Source organism: Eulemur rufifrons, chromosome 2, assembly GCF_041146395.1.
Source record: "Eulemur rufifrons isolate Redbay chromosome 2, OSU_ERuf_1, whole genome shotgun sequence".
Lineage (NCBI taxonomy): Eukaryota > Metazoa > Chordata > Mammalia > Primates > Lemuridae > Eulemur > Eulemur rufifrons.
Window position 1 is genome coordinate 115,227,740 of NC_090984.1, and position 23,434 is coordinate 115,251,173.

The 23,434-nt window shown below is 36.7% G+C and overlaps 1 protein-coding gene across 1 annotated transcript in view; it reads right to left on the reverse strand.

The window, feature by feature from the left end:
* TRIP11 (thyroid hormone receptor interactor 11) overlaps positions 1 to 20,675 on the reverse strand; it is a 60,040-nt gene extending 39,365 nt beyond the window's left edge. Inside the window, 7 exon segments of the mRNA XM_069489241.1 lie at positions 3,972 to 4,319; positions 4,816 to 4,981; positions 6,485 to 6,544; positions 8,866 to 9,141; positions 9,745 to 9,855; positions 15,526 to 15,587; positions 19,544 to 20,675. Coding sequence (XP_069345342.1) covers positions 3,972 to 4,319; positions 4,816 to 4,981; positions 6,485 to 6,544; positions 8,866 to 9,141; positions 9,745 to 9,855; positions 15,526 to 15,587; positions 19,544 to 19,682 — 1,162 coding nt within the window. The 5' untranslated portion in view covers positions 19,683 to 20,675.
* Between the last annotated feature and the right edge of the window lie 2,759 nt (positions 20,676 to 23,434).

Sequence of the window (23,434 nt, forward strand, 5' to 3'; positions counted from 1 at the left end):
TGTATATAACTCACGATAGTTTTGAGCCCAGGACCTCGTGAAGCATATGTAATTCATACTTCTTCATCTTGGGAGCCACGAGAACTATTTTTCAAGTTGCATATAACTCAAGTACAGAAAACAATAAAAAATAACAAATTTTTCATTAAATTAGAAAGGACCATTTTGTTTTTTAAGTTTTTTTTTTTTTTTTTTTTTTTTTTTTTTTTTGTTGAGACAGAGTCTCACTTTGTTGCTGAGGCTAGAGTGAGTGCCGTGGCGTCAGCTTAGCTCACAGCAACCTCAGACTCCTCGGCTTAAGTGATCCTACTGCCTCAGCCTCCCGAGTAGCTGGGACTACAGGCATGCGCCACTATGCCCGGCTAATTTTTTTTTCTATATAGATTTTTAGTTGTCCATATAATGTCTTTCCATTTTTAGTAGAGACGGGGTCTCGCTCAGGCTGGTCTCGAACTCCTGACCTTGAGCAATCCACCCGCCTCGGCCTCCCAGAGTGCTAGGATTACAGGCGTGAGCCACCGCGCCCGGCCTTGTTTTTTAAGTTTTTATTCTATTTTCCTAATAAACCATCATGGCCCCAAGGAAAAAACATTTTTTCTAGTGTGGTAGTCAATGTGTTAAAACAAATATATGTCTAAACATAATTAGGAAGCACTAACAGTTCTGAGTGAATATTTTTCTTTAATATCACTATTTTGACTTTATCAAATAAATCATGATATAAATGCCAGTTAAAAAGCATGTTAAAATCCAATTCTATGGAAAAATGTAAGACAAAATTTGAACTGTATTCTGGGTGAGTCATAAGTTACTGCCTTGATAAAAAACTAACAACTATGTTTCAAAATGAGTTCATTAGTTTGAGTAGTAGGAAACAGTATAAGGTCTAAGATTTGAAGAAAATAACTTAAAAGCAATAAATGTATATTTATAACACAAAAATACAAATAATCTCTCAATTATCTAAAGTGATTCAGACATGACTGCTGATAAAAAGACCTTTGAGTCTGGTATTACAGATAGATCCATAAATAGAAGAAGTCCTAGGAGAGGAACACAAAGACAATATCCTGAGATCAGCCAAATTAATTGATTTAACATTCATTAAGGATATACTGAGCATTTACCATTTTATTTGTATATATAGTATTGTATTATAATATTTATTATATTACTACAAGGCCACGTGCTAGACAACAAACTGGAAAAATTTAGTCCTTGCTCTCAAAGAGCTTACAATTCAGAAGGGGAAAAAAACTAGCAAACACATGATTACAATACAGTGGGATACAGCAAGTACGAGGTGCTATGAGAGCAAAAAGGGCAAACAAACATCTGGCCAGGTGTGGTGGCTCACACCTGTAATCCCAGCATTTGGGAGACCAAGGCTAGAGGATTGTTTAAGGTCAAGAGTTCAATACCAGCCTGGGCAACATAGTGAGGCCTCATCTCTACAAATTAGTTGACCATGGTAGCATGCACCTGTAGTCCCAGCTACTTGAGAGGCTAAGGCAGGAGGATCACTTGAGCCCAGGAGTTCAAGGCTGTAGTGAACTGTGAATCCTATCACTGTACTCCAGCCTGGGCGACAGAGCAAGACCCTGTCTCAACAAAAAAAGGAGATGGGGAGGGCAAGCAGCTAATCTAGAACAGGTGGAGTGAAAAGGGCCAGGGAAGTGGCAGTGCTAGGTAACTCCCAGGGGGAGGTAATACCTGCACTGAATCAATACACTAAGAGTTAGCTAAAAGAGACATAGAGATACTCCACACAGAGAAAGCGGCAAATGCAAAGGTGACAGAAAAGAGGAAACATTGCTGGTCAAAGGACCTATAGAAAGTTCAATACGGCTAAAGCTTAGAATGTTAAGAGAATAGGAAGAGTAGAAGCTGAAGAGGCAGACACGAACTAGATCATGATGGACATTGTATTTCCAATTAAGAAGTTTAGACTTTATCATGAAGTTCATGGAGAGCCACAAAGTACTAAAAGCAGGAGAATAACCTGCTTTGCATTTCTGAAAAATTATTCTGGCTGTAGAATGAAAAAAAATGGATTGAAGAAGGAATTATGGAGACCAGAGAATAAAAAGCTAACACTTTTATAATATTTACTATTGGCTAGATACTGTCTTAAAAAGGAAGTTGCAGCTAGTAATTAATAGAAATCCTCATTACTACCATTAATGCAACAACTAAGAGGAGGATACTATTATTATCTCAACCCTATGGATGAATAAACCAAGGCATAGAGATGTTAACTAACTTGACCAAGGTCAGCTAGTTAGTGATTGAGCTGGATTCCAACCCTGTCATGTTCTTAACCACTATGCTATTCTGCACTATTAAGAGATCTGCAGTAGTTAACATAGACAAAAAGCAATTATGACTGGCTGAAGTAATTCTGTGGCAATGGCAACAGAAATGGAAAAAAGGGGAAGGACTAGGGCAGTAGGTTTGTTTTTTAAGCAAATAAACTCATAAGGATCACCCAATACGACAAATGATTATGTAAGTTTACTTATGTATTTATTTTTTGAGATAGAGTCTTGCTCTGTTGTGCTGTGGCGCGATCATAGCTTACTGCAGCCTCAAACTCCTGGGCTCAAGCAATCCTCCTGCCTCAGTCTCTTGAATAAGTGGGACTACAGACATGCCATGCAGCTAATTTTTTTTCTTTTCTTTCTTTCCTTACTTTTTTTTTTTTTTTTTTTTTTAAAGAGATTAGGTCTATGTTTCCCATGCTGGTCTCAAACTCCTGGCCTCAAGTAATCCTCCCACATTGCTGGGATTACAAGCATGAGCCACCATACCCAGCTTCATAAATTTATCCTTTAAAGAGCAGAGCTACTCTGATTGACGTCAATGAGAAAGAAGTCCAGAACTCCACTATAACTGCCTTCCCTCTGCCTGCATGGCAGTTTCCTACACTGATGCACCTGTGAGAAACTCTAGAGCTCCTCTAGGATACAATCCTGAAATATCACTAAACCAGACAGAAACTAAGGAAATAGAATTTCCAGGACTTACTTGGTGATGATTCCTAGGCTTTGTATTTTGGGAAACTGTAAATGCTACCAATCACCGAGGTAGTGAAAGGAAGAGGAGGAGGAGGACACCATAACTTAACTTTGAACCTAAGTTCGAAACTCCATGTGATGTATAGAGAGTTGGCTGTCTAGATAAGGAGCTCATGATAAACTACTGGGTGAGGGATACAGACAGTGAGGGGGTCACAAGCACAAGTGCTGGAAACCTCCAGAGGAGGAATAAATGAGTTCATAAAATTAGAGTTTATACCATGAGGAGAAGGCAGGGTATAAAACAAAATGCATCTCTTCAGCAAAAGAGCTCCCTTTGTTTTCCTGGCATGAATGAATACTGGTGTTTGGCCTATTTCATTTAATATTTATTTTTTGTAGCTCAGAATACTAATAGAGTAACTAAATATCATCTTGAGCATGGAAAATGGTAGAGGACCTATGGCTCTTATCACTCAGGCCTTTGCTTCAATACAGGAGATCATTTCAAAAGTGAATAATAGATTTTTGAAGAAAAAAAGCTGCATTTCCTAACTGGAGGGTCCGGGGCCTGGTAAATTACAGAAAGTATTCACTTCTGTATAGATTAAAAGAAACAGAACCATCTTCCTAACAATGTCTACATACATAAACATTTCTCAGAAATCCACTTGGCCTCCTAAATCAATGAGTTCCAGGTAAATACTTAAAGGATAAGAAAGGGAGGTTGAGAAACACCTAGCCAATACTTTACCCTTTTTAGTAGAAAATTCCTATTTGCAATCTATTAACTATGGCAATGAATCCAAACCAAATAATTCTACTCCAATTACACATAGTCATTTACATGAACACTCCATTTCCACAAAGTATGCTGTATTCAAGTGTTTGTCTCTAAAAACAACTAGTAGGCAATGAAACACCAATCTGAAACAAGTTTCAAACATTTTATACCAGACAGTGCTTGCCGTAGTCTGAACACTTCTTCCACTGATGTGCTCTGTGAAAGAATTCTTTCCTTTTCTGTCACAGTATCACTTTGCTGCAATTTACTACATTCCAATTTCAAGCTTTCACATTCTTCAATTATTTGTCTCTTTTCCACATTTAGCTGTTCTTGTTCTCTTCTCAAAACATCTCTGTCATTTTCAACATAAGATAATTTTTTATTTATGTCTTTTATTTGATCCTCAAGTTCTTCAATTTTTTTTGTAGACTCTAATTTTTCACTTTGTAGAACTTGAATATTTTTTTGCATCTCCTGGATTTTAGAGTGATCAGTTTCTGTAACTCCAGAGCCACCTAGAACATAAACATAAAAACAAGGACATCAATCAAATGTCAAGTACCAAGAAATAAATAGCTTGCTATATACAACTAAAAGATTTAAGAGAGTTCAGACTTTGGAAAGCTTAAAAAGAAAAGCTAATTATTATAATAAACTAAGCATTTCTAAATAAATAAAAACCTGGGAAAAGATATGTGAATCGACTACTAAAAAAAGCCTATGTATCTGAATTTGAAAGTGAAAATATCTCAATCATTTATACCAAAGTGTCATCACCAACAATGCAAAGAAATCTATGAATAATAACTACCACAAAAGCAAAAGGACCTTTCCGTTTTTGCAGAATCTTGACAGTGCTGAGTGGTGCCACTGCAAATTTCTAGCAGATGAGCAGAACTAGACATTTAGTCATTCTTTAGAACCTAGTCCAAGTTTATAGCAGTGTCCTAGAATGCTAGCTTTGTCATTTACTTATGTCATCTAATATGTTAAACTAATAAAACTAATAACCTTGCTGTAACAGATTTTCAAGTTCTTCAATTCGTTCTTCATAGTCACTTAATTCCTCTCGATGTCGACGACTTATTTCTGTCAACTTCTGTTGATGTGCATTCTGCAATACTGACATTTCATGTTGATGGTCATCAATTTCTTGACTTCGGTTCTGTTTAAGTTCCTTAAAAAATAAAAACAAAGTTAACCAAATTTATGATCAACAGATTTAACTAAGCTGTTTATTCACTGCTGTCCAAAAGTCTGCATTATTAAAAATAATTCTTTGAACATATTAAGGCTAAAAAGAATTTAAACACAGGCCCCAAATTAGGACATTCTGAAAGACTATACCCTATCCTTTCGTAGGTCTTAAAAACAGTTTTTCTACTTTTAATGAGGGAACATCAGTAAGAAAACACTGAAACAAGAGAGGCAAAAATGTCTTCCCTTAGTATCTATGACTATGAACTTCTCCTTTTCCTAAAGACATATTCCACCAATAGCTGTATCAACCCTCCGGCCAATCTGTACCTGTTGTCCCAATAGCCCCGTCCTCTCACTCAGCCTTTCCTTTAATCAGTCTTAATTGGACTCACAAACTGTCAACCAAGGTGCCCTGCTACCCATGTTAAGATGATCAGTGTCTCTCCCAGGAACCTAGATCTGGAGTTAAGTCCCTCAACGAGGGAAGCTGGTTGGACGGGAAGTGTTATGATAGCTGCACCCGCAAGAGCTTTGCCACCGTGTCCCACCACCCAGATTCCTGACTGTGTTCCCACTCCTGCCCTTCCTGAGGCCAGAATACTCAACTCCTCCTTCAATCCTATGGATGGACAACTCCAGTAGTCCAAGATTTCTTCCAGTAAATCCTCTTTTGCTTAATTAGCCAGATATGGATTTTTGCTGCTTCTAACCAAAAATCCTAATCTAAATTAGTTTCTATTTCCTAAGAAGACAAGTAAAAGTTATTCTTTAATCCTATGCGCTTATTTATGTGCCAGCACTGGGCCAAAAGTTTTACATTTAAACCTCAAAACAAGGTAGGCATTATGATAATATCTACTTTATTGATAATAAAACAGAAGTTTGAAAAGGTTAAATAATTTGTCCAAAGTAGCACAGCTGGTAAATAAACAGTCAACATTCAAACACAGGTCTGACCCTAGAACTTACCCACACTAGTACGGTAATAATATAAAACCAAAAGCTAAAAATTCTTTATCTGACAATAATTTAAACATTAAAAACAATTCATTGCCACAATAAATACATGTGACTAAGATTTCTCTTAGAAGAAATAATTGACACAAACTAGCAAAATTCCACCACTAAGGTGAAATAATTATTTACAATGAATAATTCTGGCATTTTATCTTGTCAATATCCTTTAACCCTTAATCTTGAAACCTCAGCGACCTTGGAATTTTTTTTTAATAAAGGCAATTTTACAAGATAGAGTGTAGAGACTTATGAAATATAAACTAGTTAATAAATGTTCAAAGCCAAGTAATTTTGGAAAGACAGATTTTTATATACATTACTTGTCATAAAGAATAAGGAAGATCCAAAACATTAAAAAAGAAATGAGTATTTTATAACTGAGACTTCTGCTAATTTAGGTTTATGCTTTTAATAAGCAGATTTCAGATGTATAATAGCCACAATCAGTCAACAATTTGATTACCTTAATGATATTTTGTAGTTTGCAGATTTCACTTTGATCAGAGTTATGTGCTTTAGAAGTCTAGATCAGAAAAGGAGAATTAGAAAATTATTAAGTAATTATACTGAGTTTCCTGTAAAGTGGAAAGTCATAAACTAACTTTAAGATATAATACTTTTCAAAAAAGAGGCATTTCCCAGACAGATTCTGATTGAAGAATGTCAAGTACCTTTTAAAGAATCTAGCCCAATAGTAATACACAATAAATAAAAGATACCATATTCAAGAATTTACTAACTGAGAAAACAGCAGTTTTACAAAATAAAGATGGAAAAAATTATAGACTGTATTATTTAGCATAACAAAATGTAGGTGTGGAGATAAGCAGGCAGCTTTCTAAAAGGAAATTTCTAAAAAGGAAAGTTATTCAACATTAATAATGATTCAGTAAAAATCTTAAAAAATTATTTTAACCCAGAACATCTATTCTTTAACAGAGAATAATCTTTGGTTTGACAAGTAAATAAAAGAAAGAACTTCTGGATTCTTCTCTCATTCAAAGCTCCATGTTGTTCATTTATTTTTATTAACATTTACTATTTAGCATGCCAATGAACCAAAAGCTGCTCTAGTACTGAAAGAAGGAACAGAGCATTACAATGGAATGAACACATGATATGGAGTCAAAACACATGTGTTTGAATCACAACTTAATCACCATGGGAATGTGTATATTAAACTAAATTTTAGTTTCCTTTTATGCAAAATAGAGGTAATAAATATGTCACATAGTTATTAAAGATAATATAATGAATTGGGATAATATATATGGGAGCATCTTATAAGGTATACTACAAATATTAATTTTTATTATGCCTTGCTAGAAAATTAAGTTCCCTGAAAGGTCTCAATGATGCCTTTTTCACCTTTATATTCCAGGACAGGTATGTCATATCATAGGCATTCAAAATAAGCTAAAGAGAACATACCAAATACCATTCTCTTTCCTATGGAATCTTACCCTAAGCAATGTTTCTTAAAATGTATTCTTCCGATTATCAGAATCACCTGGAGTATTTGTTTGAATGTATTTTTTAAGACTCTAAAATATACTACTAAATTGAATTCTCTTATAACAAGGAGTCTACAATATTATCAAGTTCCCCAGGTTATTCTTACACATACAAAAAATTTAAGAACTACTGCTTTTTGGAGATAAAATGGACAAACAGGCCATCTTCTCTAAGGTTATTTTAGGTATCAGGAATGTCTAGCAACTTGAAAAGCAAGGAGATAATTTAAATTGGGATGATTTCTCCTTTACATAACTGGATTACATTCACAAAAAGATGTAAAATAATCTCTTTGCTCATAAACTCTGTTTTTTTCCTACATTGATAAGATCAAATCCAATTGAACAATGTTCCAGTTTATTATAGGTCTCAGGTCTACTGACAACCTCCATAGTATACAGGTTGAGCATCCTTAATCTGAAAATCCAAAATCCAAAATGCTCCAAAATTTAAAACTTTTTGAGTGTAAACATGACACCACATTGGAAAATTCCATATATAAGCACTTAACACAAATTTTGTTTTGTGCATAAAACTATTAAAAATATACAAATGTATTTTCAGGCTAGTTGTAGAAGGTGTTAATGAAACATAAATGAATTCTGTGTTTAGACTTAGGTCCCATCCTCAAGATGTCTCATTAGGTTTATGCAAATATTCCAAAATCCAAAAAAATCTGAAATCCAAAACACTTCTGGTCCTAAGCATTTTCGATAAGGGATACTTAACCTGCATAAAATCTGATATGTAAGACAAAAAGGATTCCTTGGAAAAAAGTTTACGGCCCCAAACAGTAAGGATTTAATTTTTAAGGCATGAGAAACATCACAAAATAGTTTATCCTGTTTTATAACACCAATTATCAGATTTTCATTTTACATACAACTAGCACTAACAGAACCCCCAGACAACATCTAAGCAGTTAGTGCCTTGGAGTCCTAGAGTTTCCACCAGAAAAGCCTCAGTGATTCCAGGGGAAAAGGTGCTGGTTCAATCACAGCAACTCAGTTTTTATCTCTTTTGAGTCCTGGACTTGTAATGTTTTATTTTTAAAAATGGATCTGTTGCTTTAAATTCTTTTTGAAAATTTTTCCAAATATTACACAGAAAGAGAAACTGAGGCTGGGAGAGAAAGATGATGTGACCAAAATCACTTAGAAAGTCACTGGCAGAATCAGAATACAGATTTTCTATTTTCTACTCCAGGGTTCTTTCTGATACCAAAAGCTCTACATATAGCTTTCTATATAACACTAGTATTTTTACAAAGTTTTCAAAACCTCATAAAAAAAATTTTTTTTTTCAAAAACTCATAAAAATTTTACTTACCTGAGCAATATGCCTCCAATGGCCAACTTCAGACTCTAATCTTGAAACTTCATTTGATAATCTGTTTATTTCTTGTTGTGATGAAATTATGTCACCGAAGTCCATGCCATCGTCATGGAAAGCTGAAGTGTGACTGAGCCCATAACCAAATGAAGAAGACGCAGTGGTTGCTGGTACACCACCAGCTCCTGAATGTGCTGACTGAGCAGCTGACTGCAATTTCAGAAACTGTTCCTGTAGCGCAATCTGTCTTGCTTTAAGATGGCTGATTTCTACCTATATATTTATGAGGCATGTTTTAAAGAATGTACTTTAAACATACTGACCTTTTTATAGATTTACAGTATCAAAAGGTACAATAATCTAAGATTATCCAATGATGGTACTCTATTAACTATGGTAATCACGTTTGTTTTTTAAATAAAAAGTGTTACAGTTAGATAATAAATTAGGTTTCATAAATCAGAAATTATAAGCAACAGATGCCTAAAGATATTTTATACAAAACCCTTTCTTCTTTTGGAAAGAAGAAATTAAATTCCACAACAGTTTATATAATATAAACTCAACAGAAAAGTTCATAAAGTTCTTAAATTAGTGATAATCGAACAGAGTGGGGAATTATTAAATGCAACACCCTTTCAATTATTATAATTTTTTTGACACAGGGTCTCTGTTGCCTGGGCTAGAGAGCAGTGGCATCATCATAGCTCACTGCAACCTTAAACTCCTAGGTTCAAGCAATCCTCCTGCTTCAGGTTCCTGAGCCTTTCAATATTTTTATGGATCTAAATATAGCCTGATTTATATTATAACCCCTAAAACATTCCTAAATACATTACAGTGAAATACACGTGAAATAACTGTAATAACTTTTACCTCTTTCTGTTGTAGTTGATTTCGGTAACTTGTAGATTGCTGCTTTATTTGAAGCTCTGATGCTTCATGCTTCTCTTCTAGATCAGTACAAAGTTTCTTAAGTCTTTCATTCTAGAAGTAAATAAAAAAGTTTTCTCAACAAAAAGAATGCAAGTAAATCATGTTAGTGATAGCTATGTGCATGGCATTATGAAAAATGTATTGCTTCACACAAAAAAACGATGTAAGGCCGGGCACGGTGGCTCACGCCTGTAATCCTAGCATTGTGGGAGGCCAAGGTAGGAGGATCGCTTGAGCCTAGGAGTTCAAGACCAGCCTGAGCAAGAGTCAGACCCCAGCTCTACTAAAAATAAAAAAAATTAGCTGGGTGTCCTGGCATGTACCTGTAGTCCCAGCTACTTGAGAGGCTGAGGCAGGAGGATCGCTTGAGCCCAGGAGTTTGGGGTTGCTGTGAGCTAGGCTGACACCACAGCACTCTAGCCTGGGCAACAGAGCAACTCTTGTCTCAAAAAACAAAAAGAAAAAAGATGTAAAATATAAAAAGTCCCAGACAGGCCAGGTGCTGTGGTTCACATGTGTAATTCCAACACTCTGGGAGGCTGAGGCGGGAAGAAGGAATGCTTGACCCCAGGAGTTTGAGACCAACCTGGGCAACATAGGGAGACTCAGTCTCTTAAAAAAAAAAATCAAAAACTTAGCCAGGCTTGGTGGCACAGGTCTAGAGTCCCAACTACTCAGGAGGGCTGAGGCAGGACGATCACTTGAGCCCAGGTGTTGGAGTTTGCAGTGAGCTATGATGACACCCCTGCACTCCAACCTGGGCAACAGAGAAAGATCCTGTCTCCATATATTTCAAACAAACAAACAAACAAAAAAAAAAGGTCCCAGACGGAAGTCTGGCTTTTAAAATATACTTTCAAATTAAAGTCACAAATGCAGTAAGTATGTTTATATAGAATATGCCTCATTCTAAACCAAAGAGGAAAAACTAACATTTTGCTCAGTTTGAGTTACTGCTAAGAAAAAGCCACTGATCAATGTTTCCCCATCCTCATGGGTTTCCCCTATAACCAGTATCTAGCACAGAGCAGGCACCACATGTCTAGTAAATGAAGGGATTATATGTCTGAGCTTTTGTTCTGTTTACCCCCCAAACAGAACTTTTTAAAAGAGATCTTTTTAGAAGAGATTTCTGGCTGACGTATAGGTAGGAGGCTAAAATCTCATGTTATTTGTTTGCTTATCCCCCAGGCATCCTAAGGCACTTCCAAAAAATCTAATTTGAAAATCACTACTAGAACTCACTTTGTCCTCGTTAGTATAATGGTGAGTAAAGTAAAAAACAAATCAGATGAGAAATATATGAAATTTATATAAAAATAATTTTAAAAAATAGAGCTGTTTGAAAACTGCTGTTAGAAGTATACAAAATAGTCTAATTCCATAAACCTAGATATCACACACAGTCTTTTAAGATGTTGGAAAGTATGAAAAAAAACTACTCAAATTTTATGTAACTAAATGTTATCTTAACCTATTATCATTCATTCCTTATCAGCTGAATGAACATAAGAATATAATGAGGCAAAAGAAATGGACAGTAAAATTCTCTGTAAAAAGGGATTTATAAATTATTACAGATAAATTACCAAGCATTTTATTACTATATCTACAAACACAGTTTAACAATAATGACTGAGATAAAGGAGACTGATGGTGGAAAAGGAAGCTCCTGCTAAAAGATGAAGACTTTGTAATTTTGAGGATGTCATCTGTTTTCTTCTTAGATTCTAGGAACTTCTGATGTCAACAAATGTGAAAATTACTATCCAGGAAGATTATATGAATTCCCAAAGAAAACCAATGGGGTAAATCAAAGGAATAATTACAACAACCACAAATCCTAATGTGTGATTCTAGCCCCAGAAAACTAATACAGACCTTGGTTATCTTGAAGAAATAGTAAGAAACAGGATCAACGGTCACACAACTAATTACCTTCTATTCTACCGGCTGACTTTGCATAATTTTCTGTGAGCTGTTAATATGAAAAACACAATGCATAATTGAGTGACACAATATACTGAAGTCACAAAAGTCCATTCTAGGCTTTTTCACAAAAAAACGCCTAGGGTTATTTGTTTACCTGATTAATAACTAGAACTTAAAACCTCTGAGTTTGATCAATACCTACTTGGTTGTCTGCCCTCATCTCCCTAAGTCAGAAAGGTTGAGAAAGCATCCTAGGAGATTCTCTTCACATGGCTGAACTCTTAACATATCAAAAGAGTTGTCAGGGGTCATACATGGAATATGAAGCAGAGGGAGCTCGTCTGAAAGGAGAAAAGAATAAATGTACACAAAGAAGAGCAGAGTGGAGTATAAATGTGAAAGACAGACTCCTGATGGCCTCCAGTTGTAGCTACAGCCCCTTCCTAAAGTCTGGGTACATTTCTGTTCTTGGAGTTCAACAGACACCCTTAAAATGTTCCACTCCCTTAACCTTTGGTATACCATTAGGGTCAACTGGAATTTTAGTTTTTTTCTTAAGCAGTTCTAACTATTGGTAAGAATTGGTATTTATGACTTTTACTCTTTCTTAGAGGTCTTCTAACAAATAAAGAGAAAATTTACATATTGTTTTAATAGAATAAAATTTATTTTATTTTAAAATTACACTGGATCCTTTCATAAATCTAAGAATGATGGAATCGTAATCATCTTTTTTCTGTATCTTGAATCATTTTGCTATTTTATCATCCTGGGAATCATTTTGTCCTTATTCATCAATTATTCCCAACTCTGCTAAAAATTACTAAAATTATAAGAAAATAGAAGACTTATGGAATCACCTAGAAGAATGATGCAATTGTGAAGTAACCAGTTTTCTGACTTCATTACCTGAAGTATTGCATCATTTTTAAAAGGAAACAGCAGTACAGAGATACTATCTTTGTAGTCTTTTTTCTTTTTGCTTTCATTGAACACAGTTGAAAATTCAGAATTTTTTATGTTTGGACAAAGAGAAGAAAACTGACAAAGGAAAACATTTCACAATTATTAGACAACTCAGAAGATGAATGCAAAGAGACAGAAAGAAGCACTCTAGAATCTACTGGTTATGGTGCAATTGATTATAGGAAGCAAAATCTCAGACAAATCTTCAAATGGCAATATTCAAGCTGAATTTTCTCAAACTCAAGAATTGATGAGTTAACAATGTATTTCCACGAACAAAAAGGAAACATGGTTTCACATTAATTAGTCATTCAATAGGAAAATATTTCACTCGGCAATATTTTGCAACAAGGACCTGAACCATCTCATTTTGCTAAACAAATATGTAACAGTATTCTTTCATTATGGATGATATTTGTACACCAACATTTACTTGATATGGTTCATACATGGACAAATGCTTAAGGCAAGTGCACATACAAATGCAGCTGGGAGGAAACAGATGACACAGAAATGAAAAAAATTCAGTGGATTGATCATTCTAATTGTTATTTATAAATCTAAGAGTAAATTGTAATCATGTAATTACATACTTTATGTAAGAATAAACGGTAATTATGGAGCAAAGAAGAAAGTCATCTCTTCAAAAAAATCATGAGCCACCAAAGTTTTCAAAAGTATTGGTTTTAATGACATAATCAAGCAGAACAAGGAATACTGATAACCTCAAATATATTAGGGAGGTAACTCAAATCTGGAATCAGTATTTACAAGATAAATACATTCCAGTTAATGCATAAGAGTTAATAAGCAGTTAACTGAATTCAAGAACATTGCCTATTTTCAGTATATGTGTTTTCAAAACCAGAAAAATGTGGAATAAAAACTTGGATTTGCTGTATTTAAGTTATTAAAATTTCTAATAAAGTTTTTTCACTATCACTTTATTCATGCTTCTTTAGATTATTTATAAAATGATTTAATAGAAAAAAAGATTAAGAAAAAGACTTCTTGACACACACAGGATTAAGTAAATTAGCTAAGATCGGTTGCTATTACTTGCAACTAAAGAATCCTGAGTCAGCTACACATGTTAACATCTGTAAATAAATCTAATTTCCTCTGGAAAACACACTGCCCTCTCTATACTAAAACTTTCTAAATAAAATATTCAACAACATCTTCACTATATTGTCTTACAGCAGTGATCTTGAACAGAGATATACTGCACAGCCACAGAAGGGGTTAGGGTATAAAGTTAGCACAGAAGGTGAGAATTACATATAATCATAATTACCTTAGAAAATAAAGTCCTTGGGAAATCTGATAGTCTGTTTTCCTCTAGTATTTGAGTGCTCGCACTACTTTGGATAAGAGTAAAACGAGGACGTTGGCTTGCATTTGGGGATGTGTTTTATCAAAAACAAATATTTCTATTTATTTTTTTTTTTATTTTTAGTAGACAGGGTCTGGCTCTTGCTCAGGCTGGTCTCAAACTCCTGAGCTCAAGTGATCCTCCCGCCTTGGCTTCCCAGAGTGCTAGGATTACAGGCGTGAGCCACCGCGCCCTGCCTAAAAACAAATATTTCTAAACACTAGAATACTTGCCATAGTCCAATGATAACACTGTAAGAGGCATTAAAAGAATTGAGATCAACAGAATGACACAAGATTCCTATTTCCTTTCTCAAGCTCAATACAGAGCAGACGTTAATTAAGCAGGTTAACTTTATTTACTTTTTTCTCCCAAATGTACACTAGCGCATTCACCTAAGTTAATGCCACCACACACACTTCTGGGTGGTTCTGTGCCAGTAAGTGTTTGCTCAACGATTTCTTTAGGGACTATCAGAACAATTTCCTATGCCTTCAAAGAAAGAAACTATTACATTCATTCATCACTAGAGCACCTACTTTCCTTATAGGTAATTACAGCTCAAGTCTTTTAAGTGCCACCAAACTGCCTCTTCAACTGAGGCAGACTACTACTGCAGTTCCTCTTGAGAGGGCCCTCTACTTTTAAATTCCACAATCTCAGCTTGATAACCTAGACCAGAGTTCAATAATGCTTGTCAGTATATATTTTCTTATATCTAAATTCAATGTTTTCTTTTTATGGGCTTAGTAGAGAGGAAAACATGCTTACCACAGTCCTCTAAGAATATGTTTTGCTGAAATACTATTATAGTATTGTTCCCTCACTGTTCTTATCCCAAGGCTAAATAGGTGAGTTTCTTTAGTCCTTTACAATAGACCCCACTTTTAAATCCTTTCATTTTCTTTATGGCTCTCCTTTGAACCCTTTTCAAGCTTTTCTTATCCCTATTAAGTACAATGTCCAGAACCAGTCATGACTAGACACTGACTAATAATATAGTTGTTATTCCTATAATTTTAACTTTTTTGTATCCAAATATTATTATTTTAATGTTACAGAATTAAAAAGCTTTAAACAGAATTGCATTCTTCATATCATATTAATAATTAAATAAATGTATGACTGCAAATCAGCACACTGTTAGAACATAGTAAATCCTTGATAATGATAAATTGTTGCCACTGTTATTTCTACATTTGGCAGTTTTCCTACTTCCAGCATACAGAAATAGAAATGGGAATATTAAAGTATAGCAAACTGCAGTACATGTAAATATATTCTTTGTCTAAGGAAGGCTGATAAAAGCACAAAAGAACTGAGATAAACAAGAGACAAACGGTGATAAGCAGTGCATTTAAAAAGAGTACTAAAATAAAGTTTGAATAACTTTCATGGCTTCAAAAAAGAAAAATTTAAGTTTGATAGCAATCTTCAATTTTCCTTACCTCTGATCTCAATACAGCATGAATGGCTTCAATTTCCTTTCTCCTAGAATTAGGAAATTCTGCTAAAAAATAAACAGAATATTTGATCAACACCATATGAAATAACAAATAGGCATCTTCAGGAAAATATAATTTACTGAGTTTAAACAGAATAGTTGGCTGATATGAGAGCAAATTAAGAAGACATACCACTTGATTTTCATCACAACTTTCCATTGTCACTAATGCTCTTCATTGTCATATGTCATTCTTTTTTGCCTATGTCCTATACCTTAGGATGTCTACCTTTACCCCTTAGAAGTGTTCATTAAAATTTTGTTGTGGGAAATTAAGTTTTGCAAATTAAAACTCTTTCTCTGTTGGCTTATGCTGCTATAAGTTTAGATGAAAGTTACTCAACTAGGGCTTAAGGCCTTTTACTAACTTCTGCTCCCTATACTATCAAATAATTAATCACCAATAAACAAACAATAAAAATACACTAAGAGAACATTCATTTAAAGTAATAAAGACACAATTTATTGAAAATGGGAATGAGCTCAGTCTGGTTTTGTACATTTTCATTTAAAAGTAGAGTCAAAGCCCAGCAGTGCCAAAATGATGCTGTGAGAAAATCATCATCCACAGAGTTAGATACTTTTTCTAGGTACAATTAATAGTATTTTTTCATTATTACTCACAGCACTTTAATATTATAAAGATAACTTCTCTGAACCACAGTTTAAATTAAAAGAAAATACAAGCAGCATGCAATAAATTACAGTGACAAGCACACTCTTCTCATTTTGAAAATCACCAGGTAGGGTTGCTTCTGTGGTTGTTTGTCATCTTGTTTGAAACTCTGAAAGCATTATCTAATTGCTACTCTGAAGAGGACAAAGTATAATCTCATCTGTTTAGGAAGATAATTGTTAAAAGCAGCAATTGTTTCAAAAAGGTATTTAAAAGGTTCATGTAGACTCTACCACCCCCACTCCCAACCCCCCCCCCAAAATCCTGACCTTTTTAAATAAAGACGAGATATTATGCAGACAAAAAAATTCTGATTTTCTCAATGAGGGAAAACATAACATCTACCATTTACCAATGTTTACAATTTGCTAGGTACAGTTCTAGGCATTTTTCACTCATGATTTGATTTAATCTTCTTAATCTCACGGTAGGCATGATTATCCCTACTTAACAGATAAGGAAACTGTGCCTTTTAGAGGTTAATTAACAATTTGCCAAAAATCCTACAACTTGTAATCCAATGCATGAAAGTGGAATTTCAACCCATGTCTATCTAATTTAAAAGCCCAAATTCCTAACCTTGAATAAATCAGTAGAATGTTTGGTAGAATACAACCTCCTGATATTATAAATATGGACGTTTTTCAAGTTGTACCAAGAGTGCTAATCTGGAACTGTTTTCTTGTTCATTGCTGGCACAGGGTAAACACTCAATTAATACTTGAATGAGTAAATAAACTGTACTCTGACCCTATTTTTAAATAACTTATAAAACTAATAAATTAGGTATTAAGCAAGTTCTACTGCAATACAAAGGGAAAAGAATAAAAGCATTAAGCAACTTTGCAGACTTCTAATCACCCACTTGCATAATTTTTATTGAGCATCTCATATGTACCAAGGAAGATGCCACATACTGGTAATATAAGAACCAAAAAAATCCAGTGCCCACCCTGGGCATCAATGAAAGAGATAAATTCTAACTCAACATGGTAAGTGCTGTCAAGATCCACAAATTCTGTTAGAACACAGATCACTGATCATCAACTCAATCCGCGCAAGAGTTAGAATGGTTTCACCAGGTACCTGACATGTAAGCATGGTTGTACAGGAAAACTGTTCTCCAGGTCAAGGAGGAGAGAAGGGCTTTCCATATAGAAGCCTGGAATTGTGTAGGTACCTGACAAACTTCCATGTGGCAGAAGTTCTGTGTATAAGCGTGCATGTGTATGTTGAATGTGCATGTGTATGGCAACTGGTATGGCAACTAGAAAAGGTAGGTTGAACCCAGGAGAATAGGTCTTGGCCTCCCAAAATTTAGAGGTTTGGATTTTATCCTGCAAATAATAGGTCCAAGAGTAACAACGGAAAGAACAATTCTGACATAAGATGAACAAGATTTGGTGACCAAGTGGAAGTAGTAAATGAAAAAAGATACAAAATAAAGACATGAAGATTTATTTAGAGGTTAGGAAATTGGGTAGATAGTGAAACCATTAAGATTGAGAATACAGGAGCACATTTGGTGGGAAAACAAAATGAATTAAACCTGCAAGACATACAGGTTGGGGGATGCATATCGTTTGGCTTAGGGTCAAAGAAAGGATACAAAGAGAGACCTCGGGTCTCATTTCCCATAGTTATCCAGCCCTTCTCTGCTTCTGACTGCCCTCAAGGTCCCATGTTTTCCTCCACAAATGAAGAAGTCCTTTCATGACCATCCCCAAACCTGTCCCACCTGATGCACCACCCACTCAAGGGGAACGCCAAGCAGTAAAATGAATTTCTGTAGCTCCCCAGTCTTCCTTCCTTCTAAATACACCCCACAGAAATTCTGAATATAAACATTATCTATCAAACCATCTTTCTCTATTTTAACCAAATAAATATGAAGGCTCAGTTAAATCCAGGATTTTAAAAATTAGGCCAGAATGCTAACTTATACATTCTAAGAAAATTGTCAAAGGAACTGCTCTCATCCAAAAGAACAGTCCATTATCTCCCTGGAGCAGATATAGATTGAAATTAAACAACTCTTTTTTTATTATTTTAATTAATTGAGACAGGGTCTTACTGTGCTGGTGTTGAACCCCTGAGCTGTAGCTATCCTCCCACCTCAGCCTTCCAGAAAGACAGGATCACAGGCATGAGCCACCGCGCCAGGCCAACAACTCTTTATATCCAAACAGTAATTGTCGAAAGAAATGTCAAGAATTAAAAAAGGGTGGGCGCAATGGCTCAAGCCTGTAATGCTAGCACTCTGGGAGGCCGAGGCAGGAGGATAGCTAGAGCTCAGGAGTTCCAGAACAGCCTGAGCAAGAGCAAGAGCAAGAGCAAGACCCCGTTTCTACTAAAAATAGAAAAAATTACCCCAGGGTGCTGCGCGCCTTTAGTCCCAGCTACTAGGGAGGCTGAGGCAGGAGGATCGCTTGAGCTCAGGAGTTTGAGGTTGCTGTGAGCTAGGCTGATGCCTCGGCACTCAAGCCCCAGCGTCAGAGCGAGACTATGTCTCCAAAAAAAAAAAAAAAATCAAAATAGTAATTAACTTTTAACTTAATCAACGATTACCAGGTAACTCTGGGTCACTATTCATTAGTAAAACAAGATGAAAGACTTCAAAAATGAGCGAAGATTGCTAAGAATACAATACCCTAAGGATAGGTATCTTCCCTGTTCTGTTGAAAATGGGAGACATGGACAATTATACACAAAAATACATTTTCAGCCAGAGCGCTGAAATATGGCATCACAATAAGCAAAAATCTAAAATAACTAAATAGAAAAACACAGCCATGTTTCACTAAGAAATAATATACTCATGACAGAAAGGGCAAGTCACCGAATGTTTAAATTATGAATTATTTCAATTGTTACAAAAATGGAAGAAAACAAAAAAGGTGACTATTTGCCATACACAATTCTGTTAAAATTAAGGAAGATGGTAAAAATTTGATCCGCCCCCAAACTGAGGGCAAAGTGAGCGGTGGGCGTGGAAAAACCAAACAAAAATAAACTCTGCTGAACGTAGGAGCAGTTTCACTCTACTGTGCTTTGACACGTCCAGAGTATTCAAAGGTAGGAGAACCAGAAGTCTTTCCCCCGAACCCCAGGGGTCTTTCACCATAGAAAATCGGTTGAGAAGAGGCAAAGGAAGGAGTGTAAAGAAAAAAGGGAGGAGTGGCACTCCTTTGCGACCTGTCCGCGTCTTATGACTGATGGGAATGGGGACCAAACAGACCTTCCCGGGTCCCAAAAAAGCCGTCCCTCCCCTCGCTCCAGCTGTTACCTTCCACTTCCTCCGTGCCCTCCATCAGCATATCCTTTGTAAAGTTTGAAATTTGGCCAGTGAGGGAAGCCAGGCTACCCCCCACTTGACCCAGAGACTGGCCCAAGCCGGTGCCGAGGCCCCCAAGCCAGGACGACATCGCTGCGGGTTTAGAGAACGACCGGGTCCGCTCCGAGAAAAGCGTCCAGCGCCGTCGGACAATCCCGCCAAATGTCCTCTAACCGCTGTCTTCGGGAGACTATTCCGAAACACTCTGGGTGTGACAGCACAAAGCGGGGTTCCTAGGCAACGCCGGCTCCGGGGGTCTCCCAACAGCCGGGCTCTGCCTAGGAACGCGGAGGCCTGGCCTGGGACTTTACCAGGGGCCCGCCTCCAGTGATACAGTCACCCACACAGGGCCTTCTGCTCATTCCCACTACTTCCCACAGTCCAGCCTGGGCCACTTCTTCCTCTGCTTTAGAGACTTTCCTCAGTTCCGTGGGCAACTCCTGCCAACTCGACGCCGGCCGCCATGACACCCGCCCTGAAAGCAGCAGCAGATCATAGAGAGGCGCCGCGGTGGCATAGAAGGGCCCTGCGAAGCCGCCGGACGTGTCCTTGGCGCAAGGGAGCATGGGATTGCGGAGGACCGAGTGCGAGCTGGGCGGGCCAGCTGCTTTCAGCCCAGGGCAAGGTCAGCCTCCACGTTGCCACTCGGCTTTGGCCAAGGAAGGAGTAGCGGGAAGCAGCAGCGGCGTCGCAAGCGACCCTTAATGGGTGCTCCCCGAAGCCGGCGTGGCCCGGGAACCCTGCAGACCCTCACAGTGTTGTTGAAAACCGAGTGTTTTAATTCAAACTACAGCCTTCGGTGCGAGGAGACTTGGCTGGGTCGTTCCACTGCGCAGGAAGCGGCTGCAGATAACTTATCAAACGTTACTGTATCGATTAGCTAACCTCTGCAGGGCTATTCTGTGCCAGGCATTATTGGTAGGAACTGAGGATACAAAGATACAAAGGATGAGTTGCAAATTAAAGTGTCCAGGCAGGAAACACTTTCTTCTATAATAGAAATTTCCTCTGATGGCTTTCCAGCTAACAGTTTAAACACTAACCTTCTTTAATATATGATGATGAGCCTTATTCATGAAGCCGATTTCACCTATGAAGTTAAAAGGCAGCCTTTTTAAAACGACTCATTAGAGGACCGCATGCATGGCAACTTAGTAGAGAAGTGCTGTTCTAATGTAAATGCATTGGTGGCACTAGCTATGCAAGTGCCCAACCTCCCATGGTCCTCAGTTACTGCAGTTGTAACACACCAGCATCCTGCCTTGCTTGCTTTCCTTTCTAAGGAAGAAAGGTTGTCACGTGACTTTAAAACACGTGGCGCCTGGTGAGTGAACACACAGCACCTGGCCAGGGAGACTAGCAGATTTTTTGTTTTGAAAAGGACATGATAGGTCTGCAGTTCTTTAAACCATTGCACTAAATGTACTGGCATCTTTCTCTTTGATTTTATTCACAGAAGGGGCTACCACAGATTGCACTGTTTTCGAACAGAACATTGGGAGTACCTCCAGTATTTGGAATCTTATGGCATCAGGCAGTAGTAGCTCTCCCTGATATCTGAATGTTTCTAAAAGAAAATTTCCATCTCATTCTGGAAGTTTTTTTTAATGCTTTTCATGTAATTATGTGAAAGATACCATTTGGGTACGGTGGGGTATGCCTGTAATCCCCGCTAATTGGGAGGCTGAGGCAGGAGGATCACTTGAGCCCACAAGTTTGAGGTTGCAGTGAGCTCTGATAAGGCCACTGCATTCTACCCAAGGCGACAGAGGGAGATTCTGTCTGAAAAACAAAAAACAAAACAAAAAAAGTGGCATACTGATGATCAGCAACTTTTTTTTTTTTTTTTTTTTTTTTTTTTGCCTCTTCTCCACCCCAAATCAGGAACTTATTAATGTGTCTACCATTATTCTGGACACTGGGGATAAAGCAAGAGAGAAAAAACACAGAGTCCCTGGTCTCATGAAGCTTGCATTCTACTGGGAAGGCACAGGAAATAAATAAAATGTAATAAATTTAAGATAGGTAGTGAAGACTGCTATGGGGAAAAAACAGGAATAATATGGGAAGGATGTGGGGAGAGGGAGTACTTGTAATGTTGTAGAGAATGGTCAGGGAAGGCATCACTGATAAGAAGATCTTTGAACAGAGACTTGAAGGAAATAAGAGTGAGACATATGAATATCTGGGAAAAAGCAGTCCAGGCAGAAAGAAGCAGCTGATGCAAGGGCCCTGAGGCAGGTGAATCCTTTGCCGGTTTGAGGATTAGCAGGAGGGCAAGGATGGCTAGAGCAGAACGGGCTGGGGAAGGGTCGTAAGCAAGGAGAACCCAGAAGTAAGGGTGTGAAGCAGGCATATCGCAGAAGGCTTGGTACATCATTGTATGGACTCTGGCTTTTACTCTGAATGGGATGGGGAATGATTTGAATTTAGGACCAATTTGGGTTACTGAATGATGGTGAAAAGGTTAGCTATTGTAAATTGAACTCATATTTTATATAGGTGTAAATTCATGTCATGCCACAAAGACACTGCAGTTAATGAATCAAACACAAATATATGCCTTTACATAATTTATTAAGTAATTAACATAAAAGCTATGTCCTAAAAGTTCCTTATTTCTTTCTATGAGATGCCTATGGCCCAAGAGACTTAAAGTATTATCTTGATAAATAATGTGATATGGTATCTTTGATGTGTTTGAAAATAATGGAGGACAGGGTAGTTCATCAGAAGTTGATAATTGTTGAAGCTGAGTGGTGTATACATAGGGGTTCATTATACTAGTCTTGCTTTTGCATATGTTTGAAATTTTTTATAATAAAAAGTTAAAAGATATGGAAGTGTGATAACATTTGAGCTGAAGACACCTCTTCCTTCCTTTTCCTGCCAAATTATCACTGTAGCTAATCCCATGTTCTTCATCATCACTCAATGAGGAGAAAACCAACGCAGCACAATCAAATGTTTCAATCAGACAGAGCCCATGGACCTCAGTGGCTCCATGTGGTGGGATCTAGGTTGCCCAGCTGAAATTCTGAACTTGGAATTTTGAAACCTCAATAGATAGAAAAAGAAAACAATGCAAACAAACAAACAAAATTACTATCAGTTGCAAGCTGGTTTCTGTTTCTCAAGCAGTGGGATCAATACTCCTATAGGAAAAACAGTTCCTTTGTTCTGAGAAAACTATCCAAATGGATTTATTTATGCAAGTGTAAAGCAAAAACCCATTTTTTTAAAAGAAGACTTAAAAATATTAGTGTGATATTTCTCTTTGAATTTCTAAGCATTATGCTTATGATTATCATTTTCTTATTAATTTTAGACATTCAACTTTCCATTATGGAAAAACAAAAGATTTAGCACACTTGTATTTCCTCATGCCTCTGCTGCCCTTTCTTCTGGGCTTTCAATATAGTGATATCATAATTACTAGTAAAGTCAGTAATCAATGTTTACTTTATATGACAACATACATCTTGTTTGTTGCTGTTGGGTCAAGTGGTATGTACTAAGATTACATTTCCTTCATTTTTCAAATTTTTGTTCTTCCTGAAGTTAACAGAGTCCATTTTTAAAGTTTGCACAATTTGTTACTATGGAATCACTAATCTTTCTAAAATTTACCAACAAAATTATAAAGCATGCTCCTAATTCTGTTTTTATTAAAACAAGAATTCTATCAATTGGCTTAGGCTCAGTCCTCTCTACCCAGGGCCCTGTGTTTTCCTGCTCTAGTCTCCTCTGATTATTCTCTGGGCTTTATTTTTCTTCCTGGCGGCTTGTTGGATCTTCTCTTTATCTCTGATGCTCTGGAATTATGTTTCACAATTTATGTTG